This window comes from Salvelinus alpinus, chromosome 6 (genome assembly GCF_045679555.1).
Source record: "Salvelinus alpinus chromosome 6, SLU_Salpinus.1, whole genome shotgun sequence".
Lineage (NCBI taxonomy): Eukaryota > Metazoa > Chordata > Actinopteri > Salmoniformes > Salmonidae > Salvelinus > Salvelinus alpinus.
In genome coordinates this window covers 22,078,994-22,106,603 of record NC_092091.1, presented here as the reverse complement: position 1 = coordinate 22,106,603, position 27,610 = coordinate 22,078,994, and the positions used below count along the sequence as shown (strand labels likewise).

Here is a 27,610-nt window from a genome sequence, read left to right as displayed (position 1 = left end):
CGAACGTCGTAAATTTGCACGAACCCAGTCTTCACTATGAGTCATCCATACATCAATTGTTTTAAATCATTTATTTATTACTAAGTAATTCACAGAAATGCATAAACAAACAAACAAAGTAAATATGGTTACAAGAAATGATAGGAGAATGTGCCCTAGTGGGCTAAACCGGCACGGCGGCTTGTTAGACCAAAGGGAAGTGGGGGTCGACTGAGACGTCACTACAGAGTTAATAATTATAACAATTGAAATGCTAATCCTTTGCACATGAACGCTCACTCATTCGGGAACAATTGCAATCAATATATATATATTTACGTTCAGTGTGTCGTCTTGATCTCTGTTGAAAAGTTAGTTTCTGTTGGAGAGTTTCCGTCCTCTCTCTCTCTCTGTCGTAGGTTAGAGTGGGTAGTACAGAGTGACATTCATTCGTGTTGTTGTAGAATAGATGTTTCGGCGGTTGTCGTTCTTCGCGTTCAATGATACCGAATCCCTAGCTGCAGACTAGTAATTAATATCAAAGACTTGTTCTTATTCTGTCGGTATCGATAGTCTAAGAGTTTAACCACGTGGTATGGTTAAAAGATTCAGCAATGGTCTACAACCTTTGTCCTCCCGTGATTGAGAGAAACATGGTCTGGGGATAATTTCTCAAAGTTGGGTTTTATTCGGAATTGCAGAAAAGGGCTGTCCCAGGATGCCTGACCCTGACTGGGCTCAGGGGCGGTCCTCTGATTTAGTTCAAATCAAAAGGGAATTGGATTTTCCTTCATTAAACAGTCCAACATCATATTACACAATTTTACAAACAGTATCATAATCACTCATTCATCTTATACAACAATTAGATGTAAACCTCATATCTGAGGCTATTATATAAACAGCGTTATGGTAATGTGGCCACACCGTCTCCCATGAGCTTCCCCAAGTTGTAACAAACGGACCAGTTCGTAGCTGGATTCTTCACCGATCTTTTATACTTTCTCCGGAACATGAAATTTGTTCGTACTTCAAGTTCTGTGAGGTGGAAGAAATCCCTTTGTTCTCTATGAAAATGTCCTCTGCCTCTTATACTGTTGTGGCCATGTGGCAGGGTCTTCTCCTCAGGAATTTACGACCTCTCTCTGACCACAGCAGCGTAGTTGTGAGAGGCAGGGAGAGGGGGATGGGCTTGCTGTACCCAAATAGGCCAACATCATGACACTCCTCTACAAGAACACATGCACACACATACAGTTTTTAACAAGAATGTTTTCCACTAAGTCAAACTAGCTAAAATCAGGCCAGTTCAGCCCTGTATCATTGGCTTATCCCTCATCCTGTGCCATCCTCCTATCTCCCCCCAGACACCTGGAGGACCCCATGGCGACTCTGGAGGCCATGCTGCGGCCCAAGGTGGCCACCCTGCCGGGCCACATCCAGGCCGTGTACGTGCAGAACGCTGCCAAGCTGTTTTCTACGGTGCTACGCGGCCAGGAGGGGGCACCAGAGGACAGCAAGGTGGCCCAGGAGACCAGCCAGCTGCTCATTGACAGGCTGCCTGTGTTTGTCCAGAGTGACAACCTGGAGGTGCAGGAGAGGGTGAGTCACACGGCTAATATCGGTTAACCTCGGGGCTATTGGCCGTTTGAAAGGAGAATATATTTTCCAGTATACTTCCCTCTCTGTGCTCCCCTCTACCCTTCCCAGGCCTCCTGCATCCTGCAGCTGGTGAAGTACATCCAGAAGCTGCAACAGAAGGACGTGGAGGTAGCTGAGGAGGTGACAGCTCTGTTTGCTGGAGAGCTCAACCCTGTGGCCCCCAAGGCACAGAAGAAAGTGCCTGTTCCTGAAGGGTCAGTCTGCCTGCTGCTCTCCCCTACTCACAATTAAGCTTATAGTAATACACAACATCAGAAATATATTTTATAGTACTACACTGAACAAAAATCTAAACGCAACAGTTTTGTCACACAATTTATTTTTATTTTTAATTTTTATTTCACCTTTATTTAACCAGGTAGGCTAGTTGAGAACAAGTTCTCATTTGCAACTGCGACCTGGCCAAGATAAAGCATAGCAGTGTGAACAGACAACAACACAGAGTTACACATGGAGTAAACAATAAACAAGTCAATAACATAGTAGGGGGAAAAAAGAGAATCTATATACAATGTGTGCAAAAGGCATGAGGAGGTAGGCAATAAATAGGCCATAGGAGCGAATAATTACAATTTAGCAGATTAACACTGGGGTGATAAATCATCAGATGATCATGTGCAAATAGAGATACTGGTGTGCAAAAGAGCAGAAAAGTAAATAAATAAAAACAGTATGGGGATGAGGTAGGTAAATTGGGTGGGCTATATACCGATGGACTATGTACAGCTGCAGCGATCGGTTAGCTGCTCAGATAGCAGATGTTTAAAGTTGTTGAGGGAGATAAAAGTCTCCAACTTCAGAGATTTTTGCAATTCGTTCCAGTCGCAGGCAGCAGAGAACTGGAAGGAAAGGAGGCCAAATTAGGTTTTGGCTTTAGGGATGATCAGTGAGATACACCTGCTGGAGCGCGTGCTACGGGTGGGTGTTGCCATCGTGAACTGAGATAAGGCGGCGCTTTACCTAGCATAGCCTTGTAGATGACCTGGAGCCAGTGGGTCTGACGACGAACATGCAGCGAGGGCCAGCCGACTAGAGCATACAGGTCGCAGTGGTGGGTGGTATAAGGTGCTTTAGTAACAAAACGGATGGCACTGTGATAAACTGCATCCAGTTTGCTGAGTAGAGTATTGGAAGCTATTTTGTAGATGACATCGCCGAAGTCGAGGATCGGTAGGATAGTCAGTTTTACTAGGGTAAGTTTGGCGGCGTGAGTGAAGGAGGCTTTGTTGCGAAATAGAAAGCCGATTCTTGATTTGATTTTGGATTGGAGATGTTTGATATGAGTCTGGAAGGAGAGTTTGCAGTCTAGCCAGACACCTAGGTACTTATAGATGTCCACATATTCTAGGTCGGAACCATCCAGGGTAATGATGCTAGTCGGGTGTGCGGGTGCAGGCAGCGACCGGTTGAAAAGCATGCATTTGGTTTTACTAGCGTTTAAGAGCAGTTGGAGGCCACGGAAGGAGTGTTGTATGGCATTGAAGCTCGTTTGGAGGTTAGATAGCACAGTGTCCAAGGAAGGGCCAGAAGTATACAGAATGGTGTCGTCTGCGTAGAGGTGGATCAGGGAATCGCCCGCAGCAAGAGCAACATCATTGATATATACAGAGAAAAGAGTCGGCCCGAGAATTGAACCCTGTGGTACCCCCATAGAGACTGCCAGAGGACCGGACAACATGCCCTCCGATTTGACACACTGAACTCTGTCTGCGAAGTAGTTGGTGAACCAGGCAAGGCAGTCATTAGAAAAACCGAGGGTACTGAGTCTGCCGATAAGAATATGGTGATTGACAGAGTCGAAAGCCTTGGCCAGGTCGATGAAGACGGCTGCACAGTACTGTCTTTTATCGATGGCGGTTATGATATCGTTTAGTACCTTGAGCGTGGCTGAGGTGCACCCGTGACCGGCTCGGAAACTGGATTGCACAGCGGAGAAGGTACGGTGGGATTCGAGATGGTCGGTGATCTGTTTGTTGACTTGGCTTTCGAAGACCTTAGATAGGCAGGGCAGGATGGATATAGGTCTGTAACAGTTTGGGTCCAGGGTGTCTCCCCCTTTGAAGAGGGGGATGGCCGCGGCAGCTTTCCAATCCTTGGGGATCTCAGATGATACGAAGGAGAGGTTGAACAGGCTGGTAATAGGGGGTGCGACAATGGCGGCGGACAGTTTCAGAAATAGAGGGTCCAGATTGTCAAGCCCAGCTGATTTGTATGGGTCCAGGTTTTGCAGCTCTTTCAGAACATCTGCTATCTGGATTTGGGTAAAGGAGAAGCTGGGGAGGCTTGGGCGAGTAGCAGCGGGGGGGTCGGAGCTGTTGGCCAAGGTTGGAGTAGCCAGGAGGAAGGCATGGCCAGCCGTTGAGAAATGCTTGTTGAAGTCTTCGATTATCACGGATTTATCGGTGGTGACCGTGTTACCTAGCCTCAGTGCAGTGGGCAGCTGGGAGGAGGTGCTCTTGTTCTCCATGGACTTTACAGTGTCCCAGAACTTTTTGGAGTTCGAGCTACAGGATGCAAATTTCTGCTTGAAAAAGCTGGCCTTTGCTTTCCTGACTGACTGCGTGTATTGGTTCCTGACTTCCCTGAACAGTTGCATATCGCGGGGACTATTCGATGCTATTGCAGTTCGCCACAGGATGTTTTTGTGCTGGTCGAGGGCAGTCAGGTCTGGAGTGAACCAAGGGCTATATCTGTTCTTAGTTCTGCATTTTTTGAACGGAGCATGCTTGTCTAAGATGGTGAGGAAGTTACTTTTAAAGAATGACCAGGCATCCTCAACTGACGGGATGAGGTCAATATCCTTCCAGGATACCCGGGCCAGGTCGATTAGAAAGGCCTGCTCGCAGAAGTGTTTTAGGGAGCGTTTGACAGTGATGAGGGGTGGTCGTTTGACCGCGGACACGTAGCGGATACAGGCAATGAGGCAGTGATCGCTGAGATCCTGATTGAAGACAGCAGAGGTGTATTTGGAGGGCAAGTTGGTCAGGATAATGTCTATTAGGGTGCCCATGTTTACGGATTTAGGGTTGTACCTGGTGGGTTCCTTGATGATTTGTGTGAGATTGAGGGCATCTAGCTTAGATTGTAGGACTGCCGGGGTGTTAAGCATATCCCAGTTTAGGTCACCTAACAGAACAAACTCTGAAGCTAGATGGGGGGCGATCAATTCACAGATGGTGTCCAGGGCACAGCTGGGAGCTGAGGGGGGTCGGTAGCAGGTGGCAACAGTGAGAGACTTATTTCTGGAGAGATTAATTTTTTAAATTAGAAGTTCGAACTGTTTGGGCATAGACCTGGAAAGTATGACAGAACTTTGCAGGCTATCTCTGCAGTAGATTGCAACTCCTCCCCCTTTGGCAGTTATGGTGATCCGGTGCCAAGGTCCAGAGTTAACAGCAAGGATCCGGTGGAGTATTGGGCTCTAGTCGTGTATGAGTGGGGTTCGGGTAAACAGCTGAGTAGGCCGGGGGTGGGCCTCAGGGATAGCTTCGGTACTGGGTGCCACGGAGGGTGCAAGCTAGCTGTGAGCTAGCTAGCTGCAAGCTAGCTGTGAGGATCAGAAGTAGTGGCTCAGGGATTACGGCAGGAATCCGGCGTTGTTGTGGAGAGACAGTCCGATGCTGGTAGATTGGCGAGTAATATCCAGGCTAAGAACAGGGCTGGTGTCTGTGCAGAAGGTAAAAGCCGCTAGCAGTGGCTAAAAATGACTAAATAGCTTGTAGCTGATTAGCTGGTTAGCTACTGGAGGTTCTTGAATGTGTTCCAAAGTAAAAATAATAGCGATTCCGTATCACATTGGGTGAGGCAGGTTACCGGAAGGTATAATCAAATTAAAAATCGAAAAGAGAGAGATTTCATTTTTTTAAATATATACAAAAAATACGAAAAATACAAAAGTACAAGGGAGGACGAACAAAAACACGCCTACACTGCTACGCCATCTTGGATCTGTGTGCCAATGATGTCTCAAGTTTTGACTGCAGGAATGTCCACTAGAGCTTTTGCCAGATAATTTAATGTTCATCTCTCTACCATAAGCCGCCTCCAATGTTGTTTTAGCGAATACAGGCAGTACATCCAACCGGCCTCACATTCGTATACCACGTGTAACCACGCCAGCCCAGGACCTCCACATCCGGCTTCTTCACCTGCGACTTTTAAAATTATTTTTTATTTCATTGGACAGCTGATAAAACAGTGTTTGAACAACCGAAGAATTTCTGCACAAACTGTCAAACCGTCTCAGTGAAGCTCATCTGCGTGCTTGTCGTCCTCACCAGGGTCTTGACCTGACTGCGGTTTGGCATCATAACCGACTTCAGTGGGCAAATGCTCACCTTCGATGGCCACTGGTATGCTGGAGAAGTGTGCGCCTCACTGATTTATCCCGGTTTTAACTGTACCGGGCAGATGACAGACGGCGTGTATGGCGTCATGTGGGCGAGCAGTTTGCTGATGTCAACGCTGTGAACAGAGTACCTCATGGTGGCAGTGGGGTTATGGTATGGGCAGCCATAAGCTACAGACAACAAACACAATTGCATTGTGTCGATGGCTATTTCTATGCACAGAGATACCGTGTCTAGATCCTGAGGCTCATTGTCGTGCCATTCATCCACCGCCATCACCTAATTTTCAACATGATAATGCACGGCCCCATGTCGCAAGGATCTGTACACAATTCCTGGAAGCTGAAAATGTCCTAGTTCTTCCATACTCACCAGACCATTCACCTATTGAGCATGTTTGGGATGCTCTGGATCAACTTGTATGACAGCGTGTTCCTGTTCCCGCCAATATCCAGCAACTTCGCACAGCCATTGAAGATGAGTGGGACAACATTCCAGTAGGCCACAATCAACAGTCTGATCAACTCTATGCGAAGGACATGTGTCGCACTGCATGAGGCAAATGGTGGTCACACAAGATACTGACTGGTTTTCTGATCCACACCCTTACCTTTTTTTAAGGTATCCATAGATTAGGGCCTAATGAATTTATTTCAATTGACTGACTTCCTTTATACAGTACATTCGGAAAGTATTCAGTATTGTTGAAGCATCTTTGGCAGCGATTATAGCCTTTAGTTTTCTTGGGTATGAAGCTACAAGCTTGGCACATCTGTATTTGGGGAGTTTCTCTCATTCTTCTCTGCAGATCCTCTCAAGCGCTGTCAGGTTGGATGGGGAGCGTCACTTCATAGCTATTTTCAGGTCTCTCCAGAGATGTTCGATCGGGTTCAAGTCTGGGCTCTGGCTGTGCCACTCAAGGACATTCAGAGTCTTGTCCTGAAGCCACTCCTGCATGGTCTTCAAATTGAATTTTATTGGTCACATACACATTGTTAGCAGATGTTAAAACTTCTTATGGCTGCAATCCCGGTAACGGGATGATATGACAGCAGCCAGATAAAGTGCAGGCAACGCCAAATTCAAAACAACAGAAATCTCATAATTAAAATTCCTCAGACATACATGTGTTTTATACCATTTTAAAGGTAATCTTGTTGTTAATCCCACCAAAGTGTCCGATTTTCAAATATGCTTTTCGGCGAAAGCACTACAAACAATTATGTTAGGTCACACCAAACCACAATAAGCACAGCCATTTTTCCAGCGAAAGATAGCAGTCACAAAAAGCACAAATAGAGATTAAAATTAATCACTAACCTTTGATGATCTTCATCAGATGACACTCATAGGACTTCATGTTACACAATACATGTATGTTTTGTTTGTTAAAGTTCATATTTATATAAAAAAGTCTGAGTTTACATTGGCGCGTTACATTCCAAAAACATCCAGTGATAGTGCATAGCCACATCGTTTCAACAGAAATACTCATCATAAATGTAGATGATAATACAAGTTATACACATGGAATTATAGATATACCTCTCTTTAATGCAACCGCTGTGTCAGATTTCAAAAAAACTTTACGGAAAAAGCAAACCATGCAATAATCTGAGATGGAGCTCAGAACAATAGTCAAATTAGCCGCCATGTTGGAGTCAACAGAAACCAGAAATTACATGATAAATATTCCCTTACCTTTGATGATCTTCATCAGAATGCACTCCCAGGAATCCCTGGTCCACAATAAATGCTTGATTTGTTCGATAATGTCCGTTATTTATGTCCAATTAGCTACTTTAGTTAGCGCGTTTGGTAAACAATTCCAAAGTCACAAAGCGCGTTCACTAAAACGTGACAAAATGTCCAAAAGTTCCGTAACAGTCAGTAGAAACATGTCAAACGATGTATTGAATCAATCTTTAGAATGTTGTTAAAATAAATCTTGAATAACGTTCCAACCGGAGAATTACATTGACTTCAGATGAGCGACGGAACGGAGCTGCCTCATGTGAGCGCTCGTGGTCAAAGAATGTTCACCTCATGGCAGTGGTGACTCATTCCTGTCTCCTTCGGCCCCCCTTCACAGTAGAGTCATCAGACAAAGTTCTACAGAATGTTGACATCTATTGGAAGCCGTAGGAAGTGAATACTCATTCATATCTCGCTGTGATTTCAATGGGATCTTGGTTGAAACTTGACCAGCCTCAGAATTTCCACTTCCTGTTTGGATTCTTTCTCAGGTTTTTGCCTGCCATATGAGTTCTGTTATACTCACAGACATAATTCAAACAGTTTTAGAAACTTCAGAGTGTTTTCTATCCAATACTAATAATAATATGCATATATTAGTAACTGGGACTGAGGAGCAGGCCCTTTACTTTGGGCACCTTTCATCCAAGCTACTCAATACTGCCCCTGCAGCCATAAGAAGTTAATGCGATGTAGCGAAATGCTTGTGCTTCTAGTTCCGACAGTGCAGTAATATCTAACAATTCCCCAACAACTTCCTAATACACACAAATCTAAAGGGGTGAATGAGAATATGTGTATATATAAGTATATGGATGAGCGATGGCCGAGTGGCATAGGCAAGGTGCAATAGATGGTATAAAATAGAGTATATACATGTGATATGAGTAATGTAACATATATGTAAACATTGTTTAAAGTGACAAGTGATCCATTTATTAAAGTGGCCAGTGATTGGGTCTCAATGTAGGCAGCAGCCAGTCTGAGTTAGTAATTGCTGTTTTTCAGTCTCTCGGTCCCAGCTTTGATGAACCTGTACTGACCTTCCTTCTGGATGGTAGCAGTGTGAACAGGCCGTGGTTCAGGCGGTTGTTGTCCTTGATGATCTTTTTGTCCTTCCTGTGACATCGGGTGCTGTAGGTGTCATGGAGGGCAGGTAGTTTGCCCCCGGTGATGCGTTGTTCAGATCGCACCACCCTCTGGAGAGCCTTGCGGTTGAGGGCGGTGCAATTGCCATACCAGGCTGTGATACAGCCTGACAGGATGCTCTCAATTGTGCATCTGTAACAGTTAGTCCGAGCTTTGGGTGACAAGCCAAATTTCTTCAGCTTCTTGAGTTTGAAGAACTTTCTCCACTTTCTCCACTGCTGTCCCTTTGATGTGGATAGGGGGTGCTCCCTCTGCTGTTTCCTGAAGTCCACGATCATCTCATTTGTTTTGTTGACGTTGAGTGAGAGGTTATTTTCCTGACAACACACTCCGAGGGCCCTCACCTCCTCCCTGTATGCTGTCTCGTCGTTGTTGGTAATCAAGCCCACTACTGTTGTGTCGTCTGCAAAGTTGATGAGTGAGTTGGAGGTGTGCATGGCCACGCTGTCGTGGGTGAACAGGGAGTACAAGAGAGGGCTGAGCACGCACCCTTGTGGGGCCCCAGTGTTGAGGGTCAGCAAAGGGGAGATGTTTCCTACCTTCACCACCTGGGGGCGGCCCGTCAAAGTCCAGGACACATTTGCACAGAGTGGGGTTGAGACCCAGGGCCTCCAGCTTGGAGGGTACTATGGTGTTGAATGCTGAGCTGTAGTCAATGAACAGCATTCTTAGATAGGCATTATTTTCGTCCAGATGGGATAGGGCTGTGTGCTTAGGGTCGTTGTCCTGTTGGAAGGTGAACCTTCGCCCCAGTCTGAGGTCCTGTGCACTCTGGAGCAGGTTTAAATCAAAGATCTCTCTCTACTTTGTTCTGTTCATCTTTCCCTCGATCCTGACTAGTTTCCCAGTCCCTGCCGCTGAAAAACATCCCACAGCATGATGCTTCCACTAGGGTTGCACATTTTGGGGAATATTCAGAGGTGGAAACTTACCGTGGGAATTAACGGGAATATATGTGAATTAACAGAAATATATGCAAATGTATATTAATACCATTTAAATGTAGATGTTTTTTGGCATTAGATATATTTACCATATCTTATGGAGACAGAAACATAAACCTTTTACCTTGTCATAAGTAGACAATTGCAAATTATTAAATCCTTTCAATAGAAATAAAAACAATTTAGTTACGAATTGAACTTTAATTAAATGAGTTGCCTCTTCACATGGGATGATTTCACTGAACAACAAAAGAAAGGGAATACTGAATGATCCATAGCATCTCCCACAAACGTTTTCAACATACATCTGTAAAATGATAGTCTAAAAAGCTTTGGTTGTCTTCCTCTCAGGCTTCCATGTCTTCTCCCTGGACCTCTACAATGTGGTGTACACCTCTTGAACATCAGACTCTGAGGCCTCATCTTCACCTTCCAATCTTGTTGAGGATGGCTCGTTGTCAGGCTCATAAAGCCTCAAATTTGCCCGGATGGCCACCTATTTTTCAAGCCTGTTGCGTGCTTTGGTGTGTGTGTGTGTGTGTTCCCAAACAAGGACCAGTTGCGCTCTGAGGTGGCTGATGTTGGTTGGATTTGGAGGATGATGGAGGCAACAGGGGAAAGAGCTTCAGATCCACAAGGTTCCTTCCACCAGGTGGCTGATGAGATATATGTTGGCACAACTGCAATATTGTATCTCCATCCCAAAGCCCTTGCTTGGAAGTGTACTTCGCCAGACTGCCAAGAACCATGCCCTCATCCATGCCAAGGTGGTGAGACACAGTAGTGATGACACCATAGGCCTTGTTGATCTCTGCACCAGAGAGGATGCTCTTGCAAGCATACTTGGGGTCCAACATGTATACTGCGGCGTGTATGGTCTTCAGGCAGAAGTCTTCACACTTTTTGATGTGTTTCAGAACTGCAGTTTCCTCTGCTTGGAGCGACAGTGAAGTGGGCAGGGCAGTACGGATTTCTTCTCTTACATCTGCAAGCCGAGTCTGAACATCAGACAGGATGGCATTGTCTCCTTCAATCCGTGCAATGGCAACTGCTATAGGTTTCAGGCTGCTTACCTATCTCTCCCAAAATGCATCATCCAGGAGGATCCTCTTGATGGGGCTGTCCATATTGGCAGACCGTGATATGGACATTTCTTGGAGAGATTCCTTCCCCTCCAGGAGACTGTCAAACATGATGACAACACCACCCCAATGGGTGTTGCTGGGCAGCTTCAATGTGGTGCTCTTACTCTTCTGATTTTGCTTAGTGAGGTAGATTGCTGCAATAACTTGATGACCCTTCACATACCTAACCATTTCCTTGGCTCTCTAAGGCGTATTCGTTGTTTTCAGTGCCATGATGTCCTTGAGGAGCAGATTCAATGCATGAGCAGCAAAGCCAATGGGTGTAATTTGAGGGTAGGACTCCTCCACTTTAGACCAAGCAGCCTTCATGTTCGCAGCATTTTCTGTCACCAGTGCAAATACCTTCTGTGGTCCAAGGTCATTGACTACTTCAGCTCATCTGCAATGTAGAGACCGGTGTGTCTGTTTCCCCTTGTGTCTGTGCTCTTGTTGAATACTGGTTGAGGGGTGGAGATGATGTAGTTAATTATTCCTTGCCCACAAACATTCGACCACCCATCAGAGATGATTGCAATACAGTCGGTTTTCTCTATGATTTGCTTGACCTTCACTTGAACTCTGTTGAACTCTGCATACAGCAAATTAGTAGATAAACCATGTCTGGTTGGAGCGGTGTATGCTGGGGAAGAAACATACAGAAATCTCTTCCAATACACATTGCCTGTGAGCTTCAGAGGTGAACCAGTTGAAGACACAGGTCGAGCAAGACATTCATCAGCATTCTTTTGACTACGTTCCTCCATTGAGTCAAAATAACTTCTGATTCCAGGAGGACCATGAGCTGTTGCTATCGATAAGGTGTCTGATTCATAATTTTCACCTCGAATAGAAGTAGAGGGACTTTTGTCATGGGTTGCTTGCTGTGAGCGCTGAGGGAACTTTATGCATGGCCAGATGATTCTGCATCTTTGTTGCATTTGTTTCATATGATTTGGCACAGTATCTGCAATTGCACACTGCTTTTCCTTCCACATTAGCTGCAGTGAAATGTCTCCACACATCAGATAGTGCCTGTGGCATTTTCCTGTAAAGAGTAGGGGGAAAAAGAGTAAAAAATAAACAATACACAATTCCATGGACAGATAAATAGTTAGGCAGTTAGATTAAACAACTCCTTTGTAAGATAAATGTTTTAAAATGAAAGATGTATGGAAACAAGTGAATTAACACTCCTCAGTTAGCAGGCTCAAGCAAGCTAAAACCCACATTGTAGCAAAAACTAACTAGCAGAAATTGTTAATAAGTTAGAAATGATTTAAACACACTTTGTTGTAGGCTACTATTTACTAGTTAACAAAAAAATCATGCATGTCATATAAAATATATTCACCCCACCCAGTATTGTAATCAAAACTTACCAGAAAGCATGTAGTCCTTGGCTCAGACAGTGTAGTAGTGTGGGCTCAATAGCATCTCATTAGTGTGCAAGATCTTGAATCAGCTGTACATGTGATGGAAGAGTGCACTAATGTACACGGGATGGAAGAATGCACTGTGCATGCAGAGGGTTGCAATTCCATTGACTTGCGGATAGTTTAACCAAAATATGCCACAAGACCTAGAATTGCTTTATGTGTATCCCACAAAAAAGGTTCACTGTTATAAGCTAACTTTTTTAATGATTTTAAGCAAAATTCCCTTAATTCCCAGGCTTAACTACCCATGGAAAATTTCCAGAAAAGTTTCCGACCCTTTCCAATCCTGGTTGCCACCACCATACTTCACCATAGGGATGTTGCCAGGTTTCCTCCAGACTTGGCATTCAGACTAAAGAGTTTAATCTTGGTTTCATCAGACCAGAGAATCTTGCTTCTCATGATCTGAGAGTCCTTTAGGTGCCTTTTGGCAATCTCCAAGCGGGATGTCATGTGCCTTTTACTGACCACTCTACCATAAAGGCCTGATTGGTAGAGTGCTGCACAGATGGTTGTCCTTCTGTAAGGTTCTCCCATCACCACAGAGGAACTCTGTCAGAGTGACCATCAGGTTCTTGGTCACCTCCCTGACCATAGCCCTTCTCCCCCGATTGCTCAGTTTGGCCGGGCTCCCAGCTCTAGGAAGAGTCTTGGTGGTTCCAAACTTCTTCCATTTAAGACTGATGGAGGCCACTGTGTTCTTGGGGACCTTCAATGCTGCAGACATTTTTGGTACCCTTTCCCAGATCTGTGCCTCGATACAATCCTGTCTCGGAGATCTACGGACAATTCCTTCGACCTCATGTCATGGTTTTTGCTCTGACATGCACTGTCAGATGTGGGACCTTTTATATAGACAGATGTGTGCCTTTCCAAACCATATCCAATCAATTGAATTTACCACAGGTGGACTCCAATCAAGTTGTAGAAACATCTCAAGGATTATCATTTGAAACAGGATACACCGGAGCTCAATTTTGAGTCTCATAGCAAAGGGTCTTAATACAGTTGAAGTCGGAAGTTTACATACACCTTAGCCAAATACATTTAAACTCCTTTTTATTTTTTTTATACAATTCCTGACATTTAATCCTAGTAAAAATCCCCTGTCTTAGGTCAGTTAGGATCACCACTTTATTTTAAGAATGTGAAATGTCAGAATGGTAGTATTTTAGCTTTTATTTCTTTCATCACATTCCCAGTGGGTCAGAAGTTTACATACAATTTACAGACAATTAGTATTTGGTAGCATTGCCTTTAAATTGTTTAACATGGGTCAGATGTTTTGGGTAGCCTTCACAAGCTTCCCACAATAAGTTGGTTGAATTTTGGCCCATTCCTCCTGGCAGAGCTGGTGTAACTGTGTCAGGTTTGTAGGCCTCCTTGCTCGCACATGCCTTTTCAGTTCTGCCCACAAATTTTCTATAGAATTGATGTCAGGGCTTTGTGATGGCCACTCCAATACCTTGACTTTGTTGTCCACAACTTTGGAAGTATGCTTGGGGTCATTGTCCATTTGGAAGACCCATTTGCGAGCAAGCTTGAACTTCCTGACTGATGTCTTGATGTAGCTTCAATCTATCCACATAATTTTTGTTCCTCATGATGCCATCTATTTTGTGAAGTGCAGCAGTCCCTCCTGCAGCAAAGCACCCCCACAACATGATGCTGCCACCCCCATGCTTCACGGTTGGGATGGTGCTCTTCGGCTTGCAAGCCTTCCCCTTTTTCCTCCAAACATAACGATGGTCATTATGGCTAAACAGTTCTATTTTTGTTTCATCAGATCAGAGGACATTTCTCCAAAAAGTCCGATCTTTGTCCCCATGTGCAGTTGCAAACCGTAGTCTGGCTATTTTGTGGCGGTTTTGGAGCGGTGGCTTCTTCCTTGCTGAGCGGCTTTTCAGGTTATGTCTATAGGACTCGTTTTACTGTGGATATAGATACTTTTGTACCTGTTTCCTCCAGCATCTTCACAAGGTCCTTTGCTGTTGTTCTGGGATTGATTTACACTTTTCGCACCAAAGTACGTTCATCTCTAGGAGACAGAACGCGTCTCCTTCCTGAGCGGTATGACGGCTGCGTGGTCCCATGGTGTTTATACTTGCGTACTATTGTTTGTATAGATGAAAGTGGTACCTTCAGGCGTTTGGAAATTGCTCTCAAGGATGACCCAGATTTGGGGAGATAAACAATTATTTTTCTGAGGTCTTGGCTGATTTCTTTTAATTTTTCCATATTGTCAAGCAAAGACTCACTGAGTTTGAAGGTAGGCCTTGAAATACACCCACAGGTACACCTCCAATTGACTCAAATTGTCAATTAGCCTATCAAAAGCTTCTAAAGCCATGATGGAATTTTCCAAGCTGTTTAAAGTCACAGACAACTTAGTGTACAGTCGTGGCCAAAGGTTTTGAGAATGACACAAATATTAATTTCCACAAAGTTTGCCGCTTCAGTGTCTATAGACATTTTTGTCAGATGTTACTATGGAATACTGAAGTATATTTACAAGCATTTCATAAGTGTCAAAAGCTTTTATTGACAAGTACATGAAGTTGATGCAAAGAGTCAATATTTGCAGTGTTGACCCTTCTTCTTCAAGACCTCTGCAATCCGCCCTGGCAAGCTGTCAATTATCTTCTGGGCCACATCCTGACTGATGGCAGCCCATTCTTGCATAATCAATACTTGGAGTTTGTCAGAATTTGTGGGTTTTTGTTTGTCTACCCGCCTCTTGAGGATTGACCACAAGTTCTCAATTCGATTAAGGTCTGGGGAGTTTCCTGGCCATGAACCCAAAATATCGATGTTTTGTTCCCCGAGCCACTTAGTTATCACTTTTGCCTTATGGCAAGGTGCTCCATCATGCTGGAAAAGGCATTGTTCGTCACCAAACTGCTCCTGGATGGTTGGGAGAAGTTGCTCTCGGAGGATGTGTTGGTACCATTCTTTATTCATGGCTGTGTTCTTAGGCAAAATTGTGAGTGATATCACTCCCTTGGCTGAGAAGCAACCCCACACATGAATGGTCTCAGGATGCTTTACTGTTGGCATGACACAGGACTGATGGTAGCGCTCACCTTGTCTTCTCCGGACAAGCTTTTTTTCGGATGCTCCAAACAATCGGAATGGGGATTCATCAGAGAAAATGACTTTACCCCAGTCCTCAGCAGTCCAATCCCTGTACCTTTTGCAGAATATCAGTCTGTCCCTGATGTTTTTCCTGGAGAGAAGTGGCTTCTTTGCTGCCCTTCTTGACACCAAGCAATCTTCCAAAATTCTTCGCCTCACTGTGCGTGCAGATGCACTCACACCTGCCTGCTGCCATTCCTGAGCAAGCTCTGTACTGGTGGTGCCCCGATCCCGCAGCTGAATCAACTTTAGGAGACGGTCCTGGAGCTTGCTGGACTTTCTTGGGCGCCCTGAAACCTTCTTCACAACAATTGAACCGCTCTCCTTGAAGTTCTTGATGATCCGATAAATGGTTGATTTAGGTGCAATCTTACTGGCAGCAATATCCTTGCCTGTGAAGCCCTTTTTGTGCAACGCAATGATGACGGCACGTGTTTCCTTGCAGGTAACCATTGTTGACAGAGGAAGAACAATGATTCCAAGCACCACCCTCCTTTTGAAGCTTCCAGTCTGTTATTCGAACTCAATCAGCATGACAGAGTAACCTCCAGCCTTGTCCTCGTCAACACTCACACCTGTGTTAACGAGACAATCACTGACATGTCAGCTGGTCCTTTTGTGGCAGGGCTGAAATGCAGTGGAAATGTTTTTTGGGGATTCAGTTCATTTGCATGGCAAAGAGGGATTTTGCAATTATTTGCAATTCATCTGATCACTCTTCATAACATTCTGGAGTATTTGCAAATTGCCATCATACAAACTGAGGCAGCAGACTTTGAAACTTTATATTTGTGTCATTCTCAAAACTTTTGGCCACGACTGTATGTAAACTTCTGACCCACTGGAATTGTGATACAGTGAATTATAAGTGAAACAATTGTAAACAATTGTTGGAAAAATTACTTGTGGCATGCACAAAGTAGATGTCCTAACCGACTTGCCAAAACTATAGTTTGTTAACAAGAAATTTGTGGAGTGGTTGAAAAAGGAGTTTTAATGACTCAAACATAAGTGTATGTAAACTTCCGACTTCAACTGTACTTATGTAAATAAGGTATTTCTGTTTAGATTTTTTTTTCATTTTTATAAATATTATGGGGTATTGTGTGTAGAATGATGAGAGAATTTTTTTTTCAACGTAACAATGTGGAAAATCTCAAGGGGTCTGAATACTTTCCAAATGCACAGTATGAACTGTAACTCTGTAAAATCTTTGAAATTGTTGCATGTTGCGTTTTAAAATTTTTGTTCAGTGTACTTTATGCAGCCCGTTGGACAATTTTAGATAATGCAAAGTAGCTTTGTTGTATACACTGTCTGTAACTATGTTTCCATTCACAATTTTTATGCGAGAAAAGTCATACCATATTAAAAAAAAAAAAAAACTGGATGATTCGGTACAATTTTATAAACACGGACAGAGAATTTATTGTCTTGGTTTTGTCCCCAGTCTGGACCTGGATGCGTGGATCAACGAGCCTCCGTCTGGGAGTGAGTCTGAGGATGAGGGTAGGAAGACCAAGGGCAAGGCTGTGTTTGCCAAGGAGGAGTCCAGACACACCAAGCCACGCTACACTGAAGTGGACGAGAAGGAACTGGCTAAGGTAAGATGGGAATTTACAAGCCAATAATCCGTGCTGTGTATGCATTGAGATACAAGCTCCTCAATTCTTTCAACAGTTGATCTGTTGTTAAATCTTTGGTGATACTATAACAGTCAGACACTGAAGAGGTACACCGGTAAACACCACAGCATTTTCATATGACTGACTTGATACTGTTTCTCCCTCCCAATAGAGGAGAGACGTAAGGAAGGCAGAGCAGGCCAACAACCCCTTCTACATCAAGGCCTCCCCGTCCTCTCAGAAGGTACCCAATCGGCAGCTCGTGTTATGTGTTAACCTGACTCTTACAGAAATGTAATTCATTACACATTTCAAACCACTGTACCAACTTTTGACAGTACCAGTCAAAAGTTTGGACACCTACTCTTTCCATGGTTTTTATTTATGCCATTTTCTACATTGTACAATAATAGTGAAGACATCAAAACTATTAAATAACACATATGGAATCATGTACTTAACAAAAAAAGTGTTTTTGTTATTCTTCAAAGTAGCCACCCTTTGCCTTGATGATAGCTTTGCACACGCTTGGATTTCTCACAACCTGCTCCATGAGGTAGTCACCTGGAATGCATTTCAATTAACAGGTGTGCCTTGTTAAAAGTTCATTTGTGGGATTTCTTTCCTTAATGCGTTTGAGCCAATCAGTTGTGTTGTGACATGGTAGGGATGGTATACAGAAGATAGCCCTATTTGGTTAAAGACCAAGTCCATATTATGGCAATAACAGCTCAAATAAGTAAAGAGGAACGGCAGTCCATCATTACTTTAAGACATGAAGGTCAGTCAATCCGGAAAATGTCAAGAACTTTGAATGTTTCTTCAAGTGCAGTCGCAAAAACCATCAAGCACTATGATGAAACTGGCTCTCATGAGGACCACCACAGGAAAGGAAGACCCAGAGTTATCTCCGCTGCGGAAGATGTTCATTAGAGGTACTAGCCTCAAAAATTGCAGCCCAAATAAATGCTTCACAGAGTTCAAGTAACAGACATCTCAACTTCAACTGTTCAGAGGAGATTGCATGGATCAGGCCTTCATGGTCGAATTGCTGCAAATAAATCACTACTAAAAGACACCCATAAGAAGAAGAGACTTGCTTGGGCCAAGAAACAGGAGCAATGGACATTAGACCGGTGGAAATCTGTCCTTTGGTCTGATGAGTAAATTTGAGATTTTTGGTTCCAACTGCCGTGTCTTTGTGAGACGCAGAATAGGTGAACGGATGATCTCTGTATGTGTGGTTCCCACTGTGTAGCATGGAGGTTGAGGTGTGGGGGTGCTTTGCTGGTGACACTGTCAGTGATTTATTTAGAATTCAAGGCACACTTAACCAGCATGGCTACCAGCAGCATTCTACAGCGATACGCCATCCCATCGGGTTTGCACTTAGTGGGACTATCATTTGTTTTTCAACAGAACAATGACCCAAAACACACTTCCAGGCTGTGTAAGGGCTATTTGACCAAGAAGGAGAGTGATGAAGTGCTGCATCGGATGACCTGACCTCCACAATCACCCGACCTCAACCCAATTTGAGATGGTTTGGGATGAGTTGGACCGCAGAGTGAAGGAAAAGCATCCAACGAGTGCTCAGCATATACTCCTTCAAGACTGTTGGAAAAGCATTCCAGGTGAAGCTGGTTGAGAGAATGACAAGTGTGCAAAGCTGTCATCAAGGCAAAGGGTGGCTACTTTGAAAAATACATTTTGAAACTAACTCTTTTTTTGGTTACTACATGATTCCATATGTGTTATATCATAGTTTTGTCTTCACTATTTAGAAAATAGTAAAATAAAGAAAAACCCTTGAATGAGTAGGTGTGTCAACTTTTGACTAGTAGTGTGTGTGTGTGTGTATATATTTATTTCCACGTGTTCATTTTTATTTTTTATATCCTAGATTTAGGACAGATGCTTCAAAACCTTGTTTGTTATGATTATTTTTTTTTGACCCTCTGCCATTTATGAATGTTATTCTATGGGCTTTAGTAGTACTGGCCAAAATCAATATTTTATTTAAAAAAATGTTTTGTGTGTGTAATATACACACATGTACACCTAAAGGGGTCCTAAATTCTAAATCAAATAGCTAAGTTATCCATAGTATGACCGTCTTAAAACAATTCCATATGTCCGCTTAGCACCCCCATCCCCCAACGCCTTAGAATCTAAAGAATTAAATTGACTAGAAGCCCATTCACATCCCTATGTTATTGTGTGTGCGCAGGTATACCAGGAGGCTGTTGGTGTGGAGCACATTCCAGTGGTGCAGATTGACCTCAGTGTGCCTCTCAAAGTCCCAGGTCAGTTTCTCTGGCCACTACTTAATAACCAATTGATTTCAATGTACAGTGTATCAGTCAGTGGCTCTGCACACAGGACTCCAGACCTAACCCGTATCCCTCTTTCTCTCTTCGCCTCTGCCATAACTAAACCCCTCTTCTGTACCTCTTTCTGTCTTGCCTCTTTCTTTCTGTGTAATAACTTGACCCCACTTCCTCTTTCTTTCTCTTCCTTTCTCCCTCCCGTTGGGTTTAGGGATGCCAATGTCAGACCAGTATGTGAAGCTGGAAGAGGAACGTCGGGAGAAAAACAAGGCAGACAGGAAGAAGAAGGACAAGAAGAAGAGGAGGGAGAAGGGCCGGCAGAGGAGGGGGGACTCGGGCCCAGAGAGCGAGGAGGACATCACCCCCGCACACATGGTGGACATCGTCACTGAAGAGATGCCAGAGGTACAGTAGGCCAGGCAGAGATGTCAGAGGTACAGTAGGCCAGGCAGAGATGTCAGAGGTACAGTAGGCCAGGCAGAGATGCCAGAGGTACAGTAGGCCAGGCAGAGATGCCAGAGGTACAGTAGGCCAGGCAGAGATGCCAGAGGTACAGTAGGCCAGGCAGAGATGCCAGAGGTACAGTAGGCCAGGCAGAGATGTCAGAGGTACAGTAGGCCAGGCAGAGATGTCAGAGGTACAGTAGGCCAGGCAGAGATGTCAGAGGTACAGTAGGCCAGGCAGAGATGTCAGAGGTACAGTAGGCCAGGCAGAGATGCCAGAGGTACAGTAGGCCAGGCAGAGATGTCAGAGGTACAGTAGGCCAGGCAGAGATGTCAGAGGTACAGTAGGCCAGGCAGAGATGTCAGAGGTACAGTAGGCCAGGCAGAGATGTCAGAGGTACAGTAGGCCAGGCAGAGATGTCAGAGGTACAGTAGGCCAGGCAGAGATGTCAGAGGTACAGTAGGCCAGGCAGAGAGGCCAGGCAGAGATGCCAGAGGTACAGTAGGCCAGGCAGAGATGTCAGAGGTACAGTAGGCCAGGCAAAGAGGCCAGGCAGAGATGCCAGGGGTAGAGGCCAGGCACTTTCATAGGTGGTTCAGAGTGTTGCAGATAATAGAAATGTGGCATACCTTTGATAATAATTGCATATGCAAGGATGTTGTTTTGCTCTGTCACTAACTCCATTCTCTTCCTGTCTCAGAATGCCTTGCCCAGTGATGACGATGACAAAGATCCCAACGACCCCCACAAAGCTTTGAACATCGACCTGGACAAGTGAGTTCACTCACTTGGATATATAACCTGGCTGTGTTATTATCTACTCTGTGGGGGTGTATAATCTCTTCCTGGCTCCACTGATGAGAGGCTGGTGATGGCCTGGTCCTCTTCATCCTTACACACTCCCTCTCGCTGTGCTCTGCTCTGTGGTTCTTTCCCTCTGTCTCTCTTATGCATACACACACACACACATCTGTCCTCTTGACTGTGCAGTTTGCTGGTGGCATCTCACAGGTGAGTACCTTCCCAGCCTCAGGAGAAGCCCCCTCTGGGCCTGGACTCTAGACTGACTGATCTGCTTCCTCTCTGTCTGTTTCTCTGTCTGTCTCTTTGTCTCTCTCTCTGTCTCTCTCTCTCTGTGTCTGTCTGTGTCTCTCTCTCTGTCTGTGTTTGGGCATGATGTGACTTTTACAGTTTAATGTTTGATCATTGTTTTCAACAACACTCTCTCCTCCTGCTCACCCCTCCATTTGAAACCTTCTACAAGCTCACTTCAGAATGTCAGCATTCCCTCCATACAAAACTCTGTTAATGTGCCCACTTTGTGGCTGGAGCCGAAGAAAAGCGCTCTCACTTCTCACTAACATGAACAGATTGATGTGATAAGAGGAGAGTTTATAGATTTCTCAGTGGAACTGCTGATTTTCTCAAGTCATGACTCAATCACCATTACTAATCATGGATGACTACTGTTGTTTTTACTAGTCAAATCCCCAAGTCAAATCCTCACCCAATCCATGGATCTTCTTCAACATAATGTTAATCGTTAGTTACTGAGTATGGTAACAATGTGATTATTGTGGATAGTCAGATTAATATAATAGTTCAATTAAAACGTTGACATGCTTTGCAAGAAGAAAAATGTCACAATCCTGTTTACATGGACACATCTGAAATCCATCTACCTGATGTCACTCTGATCAATGCAGAGAATCCCCTATCAAAATAAACATTCTACCCCAGTGACCATTCTGAGGACATATAAAGTTTGAATGTGTAAACTACTTCTAAGACACATACATTCAGTTGTTCCGAACTCATTTCACTCTCGCTAAAGAGGGAGGCTCGCTCGGCTGCTAGCACATGCAGATCAATTTGAAAGATTGCTCAGAAAACCAGGTGTTTTAATCGGCGTATACTTACTTTGATTTTGACTGTTCGCCGATTTAAGATAAGCAGAGTAGTGTTTACATGACTATTGCATAATCTGCCTGCTGCCATAATCAGTTTAATATCGAATTATTACTGTGAATGTAAACATACAGTTACGGCAGTCACCAACAGAGGCATCAGTCCAGTTCTGACCTTGGATAAACCTGTTAATGGTGGTGTCCCTCCTGACTTCCCAGCTCTGCCTGAGGAATGGCTTTGAAGGTTTGTGCTGAGCAAGTTTGCGTTTGAAATGTCATGCACCTGAGTGGAATGGATGGAATTGTCTCAACTAGCTTCCTTTCCTAATCTCCTTTCCTTCACTGGCATTGATAAGTGAATCGACTGGATAGGTTTTCACCATGCTGCTTTTACCCTGTCTTTTCCTCCCAGATCAGTGGTCATGGAGGAAAGGAGGCTAGTTAAGACTATTGAGACATAGCCGATGGCTGTAGTTTTACCAGAATCACCATGTACACTCAGGGCTGTGGTTTTATGTGTCTCCTCTCTGTGCTCTCAGGCCCCTGGCAGACAGCGAAAAGAAGCTGCCAGTCAGGACACACCGTCCCGATGAGGTCCTCAAGAGCCCCATAGAGGACGGGGAGGGGTTGGAGGTCACTTCAGAGCCCAAGAAGAAGAGCAGGAAGGAGAAGAAGGACAAGGAGAGGAAGGTGAAGCCCTATTCTTTATGTCCTTGGAATATTTTTAATATTTTTGATGTCTCTGTTTTTTGTGACCTTAATGTCTTAAGGAGTGTTTTTTTTGTCATTGTAGAAGGGTAAAGAGAAGAAGAAGAAGAAGAAACACAAACAAGAGGAAGGGGAGGATCTTATGGAGGCTGGGGCAGAGGAGCCTGTCCAATCAAAAGTGACCAACGATGTGGCAGCCCAGCCTCCTGCCTCCACACCAGAGGTATGACATCACAAAGGGAGGGACTTCCTTTTTTACAGGGACAAGATTTGCACAATGTCATTCTGTGTAGGATATTGAAGAATTAAGACTGACACTAAATAATTTTTAACTAAACAAAGAATTTGATTGAATTAAATGTATATAAGATAATCTGTCAAGCAAACACACTTTGGTCATTTTCATTTATCAATCATTGTCATTGCTTCTTTCAAGCCCCCTCACCATCCTATCAGCAATAAAGATTAAATCAAGTATCAATCAGTATTTGTTCTAAGATTTCAGTATGTCTAGTCGCTATCTTGAAATACTTGATTTATTCATGAAAATAACAGTGTAATCTCTGTATCCATTTTCATGAAGAGGAACTGCTCAAATGTTAACCTCTCTATCCCCCCTCGCTCTTGCTCCCTCTCCCTCCCTCACTGTTGTAGGCTTCGGATCTGGATTTCTGGCTCTCAAATGCTCCAGTGCCCTCTGACCCTCAGGTTGAGTTCCCCTCTCTCTCTCTTACAGTCACTCCTTGTCCTTGTTGTCATTTATTTGTGTTTTAACAGTACCTCTTCATCCATTGTCTGATCCTCTTCGCCATGCGTGGTTCTTTCATTCCTTCCATCCACTTTTCTCTTTCACCCTTGCATTACTGCCTCTCTTTCTGAGGTCACGTAACCCTACTCATTCTGGGGTTGTCGTGTTTCTTAGTGTTGGTTTTCTCTGTTTTGGTTTTGCTCGATGTGTCTGTTTCTCGTCAGTCAAGTTCAGGGGCCTCAGTGTCTGGAATCATGCTGACGGTTCGTGTTGTTCCTATCAAACCAATGCAACAGTAGCACAGCTCTTCATGTGTAGTATGACTACATATAGACAGTGTTTTTGACTACATACTGAGTGCGTGTGACTGTGCGTGTGACTACATACCCTGTGCTTGTGACTGTGCGTGTGTAACTGCAGAGTAGCTGTTAGACCAGGTGGAAGACTAATGACACCAGTACAGTATTCAGTTTAAAGCCAGACTAGTTCATAAAGTTTAGCTCTGTGACCCCACACTCTGTCCTCTGTTCTGAACTACTGTATGGGACTGTTTCAAGCAGAATCTGATCATTAGATATACATTGTTCAAGGGCTCTGCATGTTAATTTTGTGTTTACACCACACCAACTGTCTGCCCTCAGGAAATAAGCTACGTCTAGCAGTCACCCAAATGTGACTTCACAGTTCACACATCCTGTCAGAACATGTTTCTGTATTTCTGTTTTTTGAGTCGATTATTGTTCCATTTAAGTACAGATGTGAAGGGATGCTATCGACAATGGGTCCATTGGAACAATGTCAGGATTTGACAACTTCAAAACAACAAACAAATTACGACTAATTCAAACTACTACTACCTGTACTTGTATATGATCAATAAATGACAGCGTGTTGTATGTCAATAATCCTCCTAAATGTGTCCATACTAACTTTGAGGGCTGTGTGTGTGGTGACAGGAGGCCGCAGCAGTAACGGACGCTCCCCCTGCCTCCACTCCTGAGGCTGCGTCTGGTGTGGCTGCCGTGGTCCCAGACTCTGAGCCTGAAGAGACTGTGAGTCCCTCCACTTTACTGATGATGTCAGAATCACGAGACAGAAATCTCAGCTGTTACTAATTTTTATTTTATAAACCTTACAAAACATACACATACAAACGACAGCATCATTCATTACTAAGGATTCTAGCACAACAGGATACTGTATTTTGACAGATCTTGTCTGAGAACTTAGCACAGAAACTCTCCCTCCCTCTTTCTGAATAGACTGCCCTTTACATCACCCCCTGCTTGTTTCCCTTTCAGAAATCCTCTAAGCACAAGAAGAAGAAGCAGAAAAAGGAGAAGAAGCACCATCATCATCACCATAGCGATGGAGCCAGAGAGGAGTCTGTGCAGAACGGCACGGTGGAGGACGAGGAGCCTCTGCCGGTCAGTAAACAATCACCTTTTAGTCTGTCCACTCAGTCCAATCCCTGTCCACTGGACGTTCAAGTCATAAATCAAATCAAATGAAACTTTATTTGTCACATGCGCCGAATACAACAAGTGTAGACCTTACTGTGAAATGCTTACTTACAAGCCCTTAACCAACAGTGCAGTTCAAGAAGAGTTAAGAAAATATTTACCAAATAAACTAAAGTAAAAAAGTAACCCAATAAAATAACAATAACGAGGCTATATACAGGGGGTCCGAGTCAGTGTGCGGGGGTACAGGTTAGTTGTGCCCCCGCAATACTGTCCATATAAAACTTCCCTACCTTCACCCATTGATTTGACACAAGTATGTCAAGTATGCAGTGTGTATACACTCCCTATCTCAAATAGCATATATACATAATCCAGACCTGGGTCTGGTTCCCTTGTTTGCATATTGAGTGAGAACTGACCAGGCTCTTCTCTCTTTACAGCCCATGTCCAATTACGCCCTGCTGGCTGAGAACTCCTACATCAAGATGGTGAGTGGGGTGGAGCGAGATGCTTGGGTTCACTGGAGAAGTATACTATTATTGTGTATCTTCTATGTGAATAGCCACTCATATTGGAGCTGGGAGGAGTCGTACCATTGATATATACAGTGGGGAGAACAAGTATTTGATACACTGCCGATTTTGCAGGTTTTCCTACTTACAAAGCATGTAGAGGTCTGTAATTGTTATCATAGGTACACTTCAACTGTGAGAGACGGAATCTAAAACAAAAATCCAGAAAATCACATTGTATGATTTTTAAGTAATTAATTTGCATTTTATTGCATGACATAAGTATTTGATCACCTACCAACCAGTAAGAATTCCAGCTCTCACAGACCTGTTAGTTTATCTGTTAGTTTATCTTTAAGAAGCCCTCCACTCATTACCTGTATTAACTGCACCTGTTTGAACTCGTTACCTGTATAAAAGACACCTGTCCACACACTCAATCAAACAGACTCCAACCTCTCCACAATGGCCAAGACCAGAGAGCTGTTAAAGGACATCAGGGATGAAATTGTAGACCTGCACAAGGCTGGGATGGGTTACAGGACAATAGGCAAGCAGCTTGGTGAGAAGGCAACAACTGTTGCTGGCGCAATTATTAGAAAATGGAAGAAGTTCAAGATGACGGTCAATCACCATCGGTCTGGGGCTCCATGCAAGATCTCACCTCGTGGGGCATCAATGATCATGAGGAAGGTGAGGGATCAGCCCAGAACTACACGGCAGGACCTGGTCAATGACCTGAAGAGAGCTGGGACCACAGTCTCAAAGAAAACCATTAGTAACACACTATGCCGTCATGGATTAAAATCCTGCAGCGCACGCAAGGTCCCCATGCTCAAGCCAGCGCATGTCCAGGCCCGTCTGAAGTTTGCCAATGACCATCTGGATGATCCAGAGGAGGAATGGGAGAAGGTCATGTGGTCTGATGAGACAAAAATAGAGCTTTTTGGTCTAAACTCCACTCGCCGTGTTTGGAGGAAGAAGAAGGATGAGTACAACCCCAAGAACACCATCCCAACCGTGAAGCATGGAGGTGGAAACATCATTCTTTTGGGGATGATTTTCTGCAAAGGGGACAGGACGACTGCACCGTATTGAGGGGAGGATGGATGGGGCCATGTATCGCGAGATCTTGGCCAACAACCTCCTTCCCTCAGTAAGAGCATTGAAGATGGGTCGTGGCTGGGTCTTCCAGCATGACAACGACCCGAAACACACAGCCAGGGCAACTAAGGAGTGGCTCCGTAAGAAGCATCTCAAGGTCCTGGAGTGGCCTAGCCAGTCTCCAGACCTGAACCCAATAGAAAATCTTTGGAGGGAGCTGAAAGTCCGTATTGCCCAGCGACAGCCCCGAAACCTGAAGGATCTGGAGAAGGTCTGTATGGAGGAGTGGGCCAAAATCCCTGCTGCAGTGTGTGGAAACCTGGTCAAGAACTACAGGAAACATATGATCTCTGTAATTGCAAACAAAGGTTTCTGTACCAAATATTAAGTTCTGCTTTTCTGATGTATCAAATACTTATGTCATGCAATAAAATGCAAATTAATTACTTAAAAATCATACAATGTGATTTTCTGGATTTGTGTTTTAGATTCCGTCTCTCACAGTTGAAGTGTACCTATGATAAAAATTACTCAGTCCCTTTGCTATGAGACAAAATTGAGCTCAGGTGCATCCTGTTTCCATTGATCATCCTTGAGATGTTTTTACAACTTGATTGGAGTCCACCTGTGGTAAATTCAATTGATTGGACATGATTTGGAAAGGCACACACCTGTCTATATAAGATCCCACAGTTGACAGTGCATGTCAAGAGCAAAAACCAAGCCATGAGGTCGAAGGAATTGTCCGTAGAGCTCCGAGACAGGATTTTGTCGAGGCACAGATCCGGGGAAGGGTACCAAAACATTTATGCAGCATTGAAGATCCCCAAGAACAAAGTGGCCTCCATCATTCTTAAATGGAAGAAGTTTGGAATCACAAAGACTCTTCCTACAGCTGGTTGCCCGGCCAAACTGAGCAGTCGGGGAAGAAGGGCTTTGGTCAGGGAGGTGACCAAGAACCCGATGGTCACTCTGACAGAGCTCCAGAGTTCCTCTGTGGAGATGGGAGAACAAGATTGAAGTGTGTAGATTGATGAGGGAAAATAATAATTTAATACATTTTAGAATAAGGCTGTAACATAAAAAATGTGGGAAAAGTCGAGGGGTCTGAATACTTTCCGAATGCACTGTATGTACTGTTAGTGGACCCCTCCTTATGCTCCCTCTTTTTCTCTCTTTCAAGATGAAGCAGGATGCTGATGAGGTATTGGCTGAAGTTCTGTGAACTGCAGG

General features: G+C 44.2%; 1 protein-coding gene across 4 annotated transcripts in view; it reads left to right on the top strand.

Moving 5' to 3' along the window:
- The window catches only part of LOC139578360 (AP-3 complex subunit delta-1-like), a 51,930-nt gene that overhangs the window by 21,942 nt on the left and 2,378 nt on the right, over positions 1-27,610 (top strand). Inside the window, exons 15-28 of one of the 4 annotated variants that reach the window (XM_071405836.1) lie at positions 1,347-1,581; positions 1,690-1,835; positions 16,984-17,137; positions 17,331-17,402; positions 19,389-19,464; positions 19,715-19,893; positions 20,633-20,706; positions 22,379-22,529; positions 22,633-22,770; positions 23,202-23,255; positions 24,252-24,347; positions 24,597-24,722; positions 25,202-25,249; positions 27,561-27,581. In XM_071405836.1, coding sequence (XP_071261937.1) covers positions 1,347-1,581; positions 1,690-1,835; positions 16,984-17,137; positions 17,331-17,402; positions 19,389-19,464; positions 19,715-19,893; positions 20,633-20,706; positions 22,379-22,529; positions 22,633-22,770; positions 23,202-23,255; positions 24,252-24,347; positions 24,597-24,722; positions 25,202-25,249; positions 27,561-27,581 — 1,570 coding nt within the window. Of the gene's footprint in view, positions 1-1,346; positions 1,582-1,689; positions 1,836-16,983; positions 17,138-17,330; positions 17,403-19,388; positions 19,465-19,699; positions 19,894-20,632; positions 20,707-22,378; positions 22,530-22,632; positions 22,771-23,201; positions 23,256-24,251; positions 24,348-24,596; positions 24,723-25,201; positions 25,250-27,560; positions 27,582-27,610 lie in introns of all 4 variants that reach the window. The other 3 variants (XM_071405835.1, XM_071405838.1, XM_071405837.1) reach the window with 3 other exon arrangements.